Here is a 10,006-nt window from a genome sequence, read left to right on the forward strand (position 1 = left end):
GCGGGCCGCGCCCGCCCCGCCGCCCCCGGCACCCGGTCCTGCCGGGATCCCCCCCCCGAGGACACCGGGGAGAGCGCTCTCTGCCCGCCCCGCCCCTTCCCGCCGAGGCGCCGCCGCCCCCGGCCCCGCAGCGGGGCTGCTCGGGAAGGCTCAGGCTGTGCCCCGCCGTTTGGCTGGGGGCCTGTGGCCGCTGCCGCCGGGACAGAGCCCCGGAGGGAGGGAGCGGGGCGGCGTCGGTGTCGCCTGCTCGGCGACCCAGGGAGCTCCTGGCCCGGCCTGCCCGTTTCAAAACACACCTCCCCTGCTCGCGTCTCCGCGTCCGTCCCGCGGGGGCCAGCGGCGAGAGGAATTAGGGCCGGGAGATGCAAAAGTTACAAGATTTAAAACAAAAAAACAACAAACTAATTATATCGCCGCCCCCACCCCGGGAAAGGCGCGGCGGGTGCGAGGCGGGTCCGGCCCCGCGTGTCCCGGGTGGCCGGGGCCGCGGCGGAGGGCAAGGTCCGCGGCGGCGGGAGCTGCGCCTTGCCTCAGCCGCGAGGGAAAAAAAAGCGAGAAGGGAAAATCGGGTATGTTCCTGTTGGGAAATGTATCTGGCGGAATCAAAGGAGATTACATCTCCTGATCGGCGGGGATTTATCCCGCTCCGTATGGTTTTAATCTGCTTTCGCCTCGACCCTTTTATGAGTCAGGGAGGGGAAGGATACCTGCTGTATTCTGTAGATCCGCGAGCAAACCCGCACGCTGAACCGCTTCTGCGGACCCACCTCCGCCCCCACCGCTCCCTCTCCGGATTCCCCTTCTCCCGGCACCGGCGCTGGGAAAGACTAAATCCCTCCCGCCCCGCTCACGGCCCCCCGAGCCCTCCGCGAAGCCAAACCCCGCTCCTCGCCGGGGCCCGGCGCCGCGCTCCGGGACCCCCCCGCCGCAGCTCCGCTCGCACAGCCGCCGCAACAGGTCCGGCGGCGGGGCGGCCCCGGCGCGGCCCCCGCCCCGACGGCGCGACCGGCCGCGCATCCCAGCGCTGCCGGACCGGCCGGGGCTGCGGCGCGACGCTCCCCGCCGAAAATCGCCTTTTTTGTTTAGAAAAGAGAAACTGACACCACCGTACACCCCCCGCGTATATTCCACCTCCAGTGATTTAGTGGAGGAAGGGGCAGGGGGCAGAGAGCAAGAGAAGGGGTGGCTGCGCAGAGGGGGGAGCCGGGCGGCTAATAAATCTTATTAAATATCTATTATTTTTTTTCATATACTGATTGGCTTGCATTCCGGCGCAGCGCGGCTCCGCACGGTATTTAGCACATGCAGAAAGTTGGAGCTGATCTTAAATGGCTCGGAGGTGACTGCAATCCAGGAGCCGGCGCACTTGAGCCTCTGAGCGCTGGGGAGGGCCGAGGGAAGCGCGGAGCCCTCCCGCTGGTTGGGCCCGGCCGCGGCAGCCCAGCGGGGTCCTGCCAGTCCTTCCACTGACAACACCCCGCGAAGGAGGAGCCTCGCCGGGCCGCGCAGAAGGCGTCAGGAGCTGCAATTTCCAACTTAGCATCTTGGCAGGACCCTTCGGAAAGCGAGAGCGAGGAGGAAGGGGGGGGAAAAAAAGCCCCCCAGTGCAAGGGGGGAGAGAGAGAGAGAGAGAGGAGGGGGGGGGAAGAGACGGGGAAGAGAGGGGGGGAGAAAAAGGAGGAAGCGGTGCCAGGCTGCAGGCGAGCGCGGAGCAGCAGCCCCGGCACAGAGCAAGGTGCCGCCGCTGCCCAGCTGGCGAGGGCGGAGAGGCGCCCGCGAAGCCCCGGCCGCAGCAGCCCCAGCCCAGCAGCGCGGCGGCTCCCTCCCGGCGCCTTGGGCTCCCGGGTATATGTGTGCGCCTGGCCATGTCGTATCCTCAGGGTTACTTGTACCAGCCGTCAGCGTCCTTGGCTCTCTACTCCTGCCCGGCGTACAGCACCAGCGTGATCTCCGGACCCAGGACCGATGAACTTGGGAGATCTTCTTCGGGCTCCGCTTTTTCCCCTTATGCCGGATCTACCGCCTTTACCGCCCCTTCCCCGGGTTACAACTCCCACCTCCAGTACGGCACCGACCCGGCCGCCGCCGCCGCCGCCGCCTTCACTTCCTACGTGGTAAGAGCAGCCCCGGGCAGCCGGCACCGCGCCGGGCACGGCGGCAACCCGCGGGCGCCTGCCCCTCCTCCCGGGCCTGCTTTTTGTTCCGATTTTATTTTTGAGATATCGGGGACAAAAGGGAGCGCGGCTCCCCGCCTCGCCGCCCAACTTTCCCGCATCGCCGCCCCGTGCTGCTGCCGCACACTGTTGCTGGCGGCAGCGGCGGGCAGGGCCGGGCGCGGGGGGAGCCGCCGGCATGGCCCAGGCGAGACGGGGCTGGGGCAGGCGGGGACCGATTTCATTCTCTCAAAAAAAAAGAAAAAAAATTTTTTTTTTTAATAAAACGGCGGTAGTAATTTCGCAACAATTAGCTGGTTGCGATTGAAAAGGGAAGGAACCCAGCAGCGGCCGGCGATGGGAAAAATCCGGGCGATAAACCCAGGCAACTTTCCCCCTGCACGGCGATAATTAGGCTGCTTAAATCTTGCAGAGCTCTAATCCCATGGCCGCGAGCTGCTCCGCGGGCGCTGCGCGGGGAAGGGAAGGGGAAAGCAGGGCACTGCGCCGCCGTGCGCGCCTGCGGGGGCACCGCGGGGCCGGCCCGGGGCATCCCCGCAGCAGAGCTGCGGCCGCCGCCAGTGCCCCGCAGTTCCCCCCATAACCCCGGGAGTTTTGCTCAGCTTCTCCCCTCTGTTTAGGGTTTAGGTAGAGTTTCGCAGCTTCTTCTTTCCTTTTTCTGCCTTTCCTGCTTTTCTCTTTCCTCTTTTCTTGTCTCTTTTCTTCTTTTCTTCTCTTCTCTTTTCTCTTCTTCCCTTTATTTTTTTCCTCCTCCCACCACTTGGCCTGGCAGAGGAGCGGCCCGGCCGCCTGGGCCCGGCAGGTTACCCGCCGCGATCGCGGCGCGGGGGGGAAGGGAAGGGTCCTCCCGCCGTTGTCCGCCCCCACGCCGCGCTGCCCACTTGCTTTTCCGCGCCTGCATTTGGGGGAGAGGCGCTGAACTGCTGCAGGCGGCCGGTGGCCTCCTGGGGCCGGAGCCTGCCGGCCCCGGCGAGCCCCCAGGCCCTTCCGCCCGTTCTCCCGGCAAAGAGCCGGGGAGAAGCCGGGCAGGGCCCGGCGCCGGGGGAGAGGCAGCGGGGCGCGGGCAGGGGCCGCGGGCAGGCCCTGGCGCTGCCCTTGCCGTGTCATTGCCGCCCCGCGGCCGCCTGACCTCGCCCCGCCGGGCCGCTCTCCCCTCTCTCCCCAGGGCTCGCCCTACGACCACACGCCGGGCATGGCCGGCTCCCTGGGGTACCACCCGTACGCGGCGCCGCTCGGCTCCTACCCCTACGGGGACCCCGCGTACCGCAAGAACGCGACGCGGGACGCCACGGCCACCCTCAAGGCCTGGCTCAACGAGCACCGGAAAAACCCCTACCCCACCAAGGGCGAGAAGATCATGCTGGCCATCATCACCAAAATGACCCTCACCCAGGTCTCCACCTGGTTCGCCAACGCGCGGCGGCGGCTCAAAAAGGAGAACAAAATGACCTGGACCCCGCGGAACCGCAGCGAGGACGAGGAGGAAGAGGAGAACATCGACTTGGAGAAAAACGACGAGGATGAGCCCCAGAAGCTGGAGGAGAAGGGGGACCCCGGGACGCCGGACACAGGTAGGGCAGCGGGCTCGGCCGGGACGCCGCGGCCGCGCCCTCGGGGCTGCCCACGGCCCGGCGCGGCGGGGGCGGCCTGTCCCCCCGAGCGGGCAGCCGGGGGGGGGTGTGGGGGTGTGGGGGGGGGAGCCGGAGGGCAGCGCTGCGGGCCTGGAGACGGCGGGGCCGGGAAGAGGGGGGGTGGGTGGCCAAGCGGGTGGGCGGGTTTGGGGGCGCAGGGCGAGCCAGAGAGCTGCCCCCCACCCCTCTCCTTTCCCCCCCCCCTCCCCAGGAGCGGCGGATCCCAAGGCAGCGCCGGGCTGCGAGCGCCTCCAGGAGTCCCCCGGCCCCCGGGAGGCCGAGGGCGGCCTCAGCGACTCGGATTGCAAAGAGCCGGCTGAGGAGCGGCTCGACGGGCCGCCCGCCCCCCCCAAGGCGCCCGGCTCTTCGCCGCTGGGGCCGTGCCCGGCGGGCCGCGGGCTGCCGCCGGCGGGCGGCGAGGAGCCCCCGCCGTACCGCCCGCCCTCCGCCGCCGCCGGGCCGCCGCACGCCTCCGACCTGCACCCGCTGCTGCCCACCGCCACCGGCGCCTCCGTCATCCACTCGCCGCAGCAGGCGGCCCTCGCCAAGCCCAAGCTCTGGTCGCTGGCCGAGATCGCCACCTCGGCGGACAAGGCGAAGGAGGCCGGCGGCGAGGCGGCGCCCCCCGGCCCCGCCGTGCTGGGCGGCGGCGGCCCGTCGCGCTCGCCGCCGCGGCCGCGCTCGCCGGCGGCGCAGTGCCCTTTCCCCAACGGGGCGGTCCTGCCGCGGCCGCTCTACTACACGGCGCCCTTCTACCCCGGTTATACGAACTACGGCTCCTTCGGGGCCCTGCACGGGCACCCCGCCGGCGGCCCCGCCGCCGCCGCCCCCGGCGCCCACTTCAATGGATTAAACCAGACTGTCCTCAGCAGAGCCGAGAGCCTGGCTAAAGACGCTAAAATGATCAGGAGCCAGTCCCAAGTAGACCTTTGCAAAGACTCACCTTACGAACTGAAGAAAGGTATGTCCAACATTTAATATCGGCTTCTCCTCCTTACCCCCTCCCGGGACTGTGGTTTTGTTCTTTTTTCTTTTTTTTTTTTTTTTAATTTATTGAGAGAAATAATGAATTGCTCTGCCAGTTATTTTTCCACTACCAAAAGAAAAACAAAACAAACAGAAAAAGACCAGCTGCCCCCTCCCTCCCTCCCAGCACCCCCTTCAAAAGTTTATAGAGTCTATTGGAAATGGCTGGGTGGAAACAGCCCAGAAATGTCTTAACCAAGTGAAAAGCAAACGAGTGACACGCTCTCTCTCACACACACAAAGAGGAAAGATTTGTATTAAATCTTATTCTGTATATTTAATGTAGCTTTTTGTATTTAAATTGATAATACAGTATCTTTGAAGTAAATTATGAAATCAAGACACCTGTACAGGCATTAATGTTGTTTTCGTAATATAAATATATACATTTCTGTGTCTTTTTCCGAATTGTTTCATAGTTTTAAAATATATATATACAAGTTTAATTTAATTTTTTATGCCTATTGTTTTTTTTTTCTTGGGTGTGAGCTAAACTATAATGCAAAAAAAAAAAAGGAAATAGGTTATACTTATTAGATACAAAAAAACTGCAGCCGCCTTTGTAAAATGCAAATATTTAATTAAAAGAGATTTTTAACAGAATCAAAACCACTCTTTTTTTGCAACGGGCAGATACGTGCATAGCTGCGGAAAAAAAAAAAAATACACGTTTTAAAAGAGACGCAGGGCTCCTTTTAGGACCTTACCGTAGTACCCGAAGCCTTTTTCAAAGTGACTGACGATTTCTAAAAGGTCGGGCTCCGGCGGTGAGAGCCGCCTGCGGGGCCGGGGAGAAGCGAGCGGCAGCGGCACCGGGACGGGAACGGGGAGAGGCGCGGGAGGGACGCTGTTTCCGGAGGTAAAGGCTTAACTCAGGCCACGCACAAAAGCACTTGTTAGAAACACCAAATCGAAGCGCAGTCCCATCTTTTAACCTAATTACTTCCAATCAGTGTCGCGTTTTATGCAAAGCAATCAGCTGGTGAACTTTGCTAATGAGTTCGATTTTCTGCCAGATTTAGCCCGCGTCGCTGCTGCAGAGGTGCTGCGGCGGTGGCCGGGGATGGGGATTGCACAGGCAAAGGCACTCGCTGCGGCGGGGGACGCCTCGGCCCCGGCCCTTTCCCCCCACCCCCCTCCCCCCGGCGTTTTGCACCGCTGCCCTCGGCCCACGGGACGGCGCGGTCTGGGCGCCCGGCCGCGGCCGCGCAGCCCCGCGCAGGGCCGGCCGCGGGCGCGGTGCTTCCCGGCGCTGGCAGGTAGGTGTCACACTCGGCCCGAGTTTGGCTCCCGCCGCACGCTCGGCTGTGCGGGAGCCCCGCGGGGCCGCCGCGCCCCGCTCCGCGCAGCGCCCGCCACGCCGCAGCGGGTGGCAGACCGCGGCGGCCGCCGGGGCTGGGGACGGGCCACCGGAGCGCTCGCAGCCGCCAGACGTCCCCTGCGTACGGGGACAGAGAGCGCCCTGAGCCCTCTCGGCGCGTTTCTGTCGCTCCGCAGCCCGAGCCAGGGGGAGAGCGGGTTCCTGAGCGAGTTAGGTGCTCCCCAGCGGCACCCGGCGCGGAACCTCAAAGCGCAAGTCAGTCCCCGTCGGTGCGGTGACCCGAGCAGCCCGGGCACCCTCCGAACAAATAACGGCGAGGAACTGTTCCAGCATCCGGCTCCGGGGACGGGTTTTTCCCTGTTCAGATCGGATTTTGTGGGTGTCAGTTGTACGCGACCGCATCGCCGCTGTTAATGTGATGGGAATATCGCTGGGACCGCTGGAGATGGTGCCCAGACACCCCTCCGTTTTGTGTGTGGGTTTTTTCCTTTACGAGACAGATAATTATTTTGTAATCTCTTCAACTTTGTCAGGGCCGTTTATTAGCTGTAACAGGTTTACTCATGCATATTTACATTTTACGGGATTTTAAATACTAGTTTCTATTTTGTTTCAAAGATGCAGTCCGTGTTCACTTGGTTATGCGATCTTTGTAGATAATCTGGTTTAAAATCAAAATTGTTTCAAGCCGAATGTGTAAAGAATCAAATATTCCTGGGATAATAGTATGTTATTTTGTCACTTTATAAATTATAAATGATTTTTTAAAAAACGCTCCAATTCCTCGGTTGGATCTTTTATTTCCAGTCGGGGAGACCCGCAGGACGGCGTATTTTTCGCGCAGCAGTGAGCTTTATCGGACTCACCTGCCTTGTTTAAAACGGGAGAAAGTTCGCGCGGTGAGGGACAGGGGCAGAGCTGGCCCGGGCAGGAGCAGCTCCAAAGTGGGGGGCTGAAGGCAAACCGCCGCGGGTCGCCTCCAGCCCGGGCTCTTCCCGGCACCTTGACTCCCGGCAGACATCGCCTCTGGCTGAACTCGGGTGGAACTCCCGAGCGCCCTTTGCTGCAGGGAGCTGACAAAGCCCCTGCGGACCGCGCTCCGGAGACAACAGGTCCCGCAGTGGAAAGACTATCTCAAAATAAATAGGTTTTAATTATTCATCTAGCTATGGATTTATTTTTTTTTTTAATTGTCACTCTACCTTTCCCCAGCTGATCTTCCTATCTCTGAAAAAGCTATTTTGCAAAGCGGCTTAGGAGCTTCGCTCGTTCAAAAGCCCTATTCCTTATAATCGGGGCTATTTTGAATAGGTCTATCAGCGATCTCAGTACGGTTTTCGTTTGATGTATAAATTCCTAAGGGAATTAACCGTTTCCTTTAGGTTGCAGCCTGTCGCCTATTTTAAACCATAACTGTTATTGTAGCCCCATCGATTTCATACAAAAATTTTATTCTTCACCCTTTTCCCCTGCCACGGGAGATGTACTGTACTGCCTGTCTTTAACATAAGCACGATTTTCCCCGTTTCTTTTTTAGAACAGAGCAGGGGGGAGGGGGCAGCGTCCGCCTTTTTTGCCTCTGGCATGTTAATTTGTTGTTCAAAAAAAATTTTTCAGGATATCTTAAAATAAAAATAACGTCTGATGTCAATTAAAGCTGCCGTAGGTTACTCGGGAGCAGCCTCCGGAGAGGCCGGGAGCGACGCTTCACGCTGGGAGCGGACCGCTGCCGGGGTGCCGGGCAGGGCCGCCGCTTCCGCGGAGGTTTGGGGGCAGGAGGGCTTCCTTGTCACTGCGGAGCGGTTTGGGGGGGGGCAGGCGAGAGGGAAGAGCGGGGCTGGCGGCGGGGCCCTGCGGGCTGGGCTCCCACCAGCGCGCCTGCGAGCAGGTGCTTGCCCACGGGCGCAGGTGGGAACGGCCCAGCCTCCGCGGGGCGCCGCTCCGCGCCCGCGGGAAACAGCTCGCCCCTTTCCGCCCCGGACGCAGGGCGGCAGCCCCCGCCGCGGCCCTTGGTGGGGCGGGGCGGGCCGCGACCCCCTCCGCCGCCCGCCCCGACGGCGCGGGTTGAGCGGCGCAGGTGGCAGCGGGGTGCGGCGTACGGGCTTCCCCCTCCCGCGGGTGACAGCCCAGCATCGCCCCCCAAAACCCCCCACCGCGGCCGAGAAGGGTGCTGGCCCGGCGGCGCCCACGCGTGGGGTCGCAGGAACAGCTCCGGCTCCAGGTCGCGCCGGCTGCGGATGGGACCCCGGCGGGGGGATGTTCCGGAGGCTCCTGGCGGAAAGCTGCAGCCCATCGGGCAGAGAGCGCAGCTCCCGTCGGGGAGCCGGGCCGGCGCCCCCCTCCCCGGGAAGGGAAGAGGCTTCCCCGGGGAAACCACTCTCCCAGGTGCCCCGGGGCCGGACGCGCCCGTCCCGGTGGGCCCATCGCCTCCCCGGCGCAATCGGGAGGACGACATCCCGGGCGGGGTCGGGAGGCCGGGGCCGCCGCCGGCCGCCCCATCCACGGCGAATTCTCCTCCGTCCTGGAGGAAAACGGACAGAGCTGGGGGTGCGGTTGGCAGTCGGCACAGCCCCCGAGCTCCGGCTGGGGCGGCGGGACCCCCCTGGACCTCCAGCCCCGCTTCTCAATCGCGGAGACGGAGGGCGGGAGAAGAGGAGAGCCTGGCGCAGCCCGCAGCCCTGCTGCTTCCTCTTTCACGCTTAAAAACAAATCCTAATTTAGACCCTCAACACCCCGGACCGTGTTTACATCCCCCCCCGCTGCTTTCCCCGCGAGTGTTGCTTTTCCAATTGTCCCGATTAACCTACGGGGCTCCCGCGCGGCGCGGAGCCTCCGCGGCGGCCGGGACGGCGCGGTCGCGTCTAATTGGCTTATTGGGCTTCTCCCCCCCCTACACACCCGGGTAAGAGGATCTGAACAGCATCTTCTCTTGTCGAGCCTAGAAACTTGAAAGCTCCTCCGCCAAGAGAACACGGGGAATCACACGGTCAGCAAGTTTAAAGGAGGCGACTAAAAAAAAAAAAATCACAGGGTTTTTGCAGTAGGGAAAAAGTACGGGAACTTCAACGCAAACCGTGGATGAATTAAAAAAAAAAAAAAGAAAACTCGACCCCTTCGGCCCGGCCGGCACACAGCGCCGGTCCTCAGCCGCGGGTACTCCACAGCCAGCGGTGCGGTGCGCCCGGCTCCGCGGCCACCGCCCGCCCCAGCAGCAGCAGCCGCCGCCGTGCCCGGGGATCGGGGCAGCCTCGGAGCGGCACGGGAGTGCCAGGGGAGCCCGCCCCCCCGCTCCCCTCTTTCTGTGACCTGCCTAGATTATTAGTAAGGACATCTGCGGCTGGCAAGGGAACAAGTGTTACCAAAACCAGAACCGGCTGTTTTTCCAAATGAGCAATATGTTAATTCCTCATCCCCCCCTCTGGTTTCTTTAAAACCTGGCACAAATACATCAATAGCGGAGAATAAGGAGCCTTTGCAGAGAACAAGTGGCAGTTTTGAATTTACCTTTTGTGTGCGCCTCAGATGCAATCTTGAGGCATTTTCTCCTCTCTCGCACAGAAAAAGAGTGTTAATCTGCCCTATCTTGGGACCCAAAAGGATTGGAGTGGAGTAGATATTCACTGGAATCACATAGGGGAATAAGGGTCTTGCTTTATTGAATCATCAAATCCCAGGAATGAAGCTCTTAATTAATTATGGGTGCTAAAAATTCAGGCCAGCTGTTTCTTTTTACTTGGCTCTGACAGAGAAAGACAAAGTCTACATCGAGATCTTCTAAGGCGCATTCAGCATAAATCAGCGCCCTCGGCGGCGCTCCCGGCCGCGGCGCGGCCCGGCGGTGACAGATGGCGCAT

The 10,006-nt window shown here is 62.0% G+C and overlaps 1 protein-coding gene across 1 annotated transcript; it reads left to right on the top strand.

Moving 5' to 3' along the window:
• The first annotated feature begins 1,653 nt into the window (after nt 1–1,653).
• IRX5 (iroquois homeobox 5) lies at nt 1,654–5,998 on the top strand. Its single transcript, XM_075040271.1, has 3 exons — nt 1,654–2,114; nt 3,340–3,745; nt 4,017–5,998. The coding sequence occupies exons 1-3, from the start codon at nt 1,866–1,868 to the stop codon at nt 4,781–4,783; spliced, it is 1,422 nt and encodes a 473-aa protein (XP_074896372.1). The 5' UTR covers nt 1,654–1,865; the 3' UTR covers nt 4,784–5,998.
• The last annotated feature ends 4,008 nt before the right edge of the window (nt 5,999–10,006 follow it).

The sequence above is a fragment of the Buteo buteo genome, chromosome 11 (assembly GCF_964188355.1).
Source record: "Buteo buteo chromosome 11, bButBut1.hap1.1, whole genome shotgun sequence".
Taxonomy (NCBI): domain Eukaryota; kingdom Metazoa; phylum Chordata; class Aves; order Accipitriformes; family Accipitridae; genus Buteo; species Buteo buteo.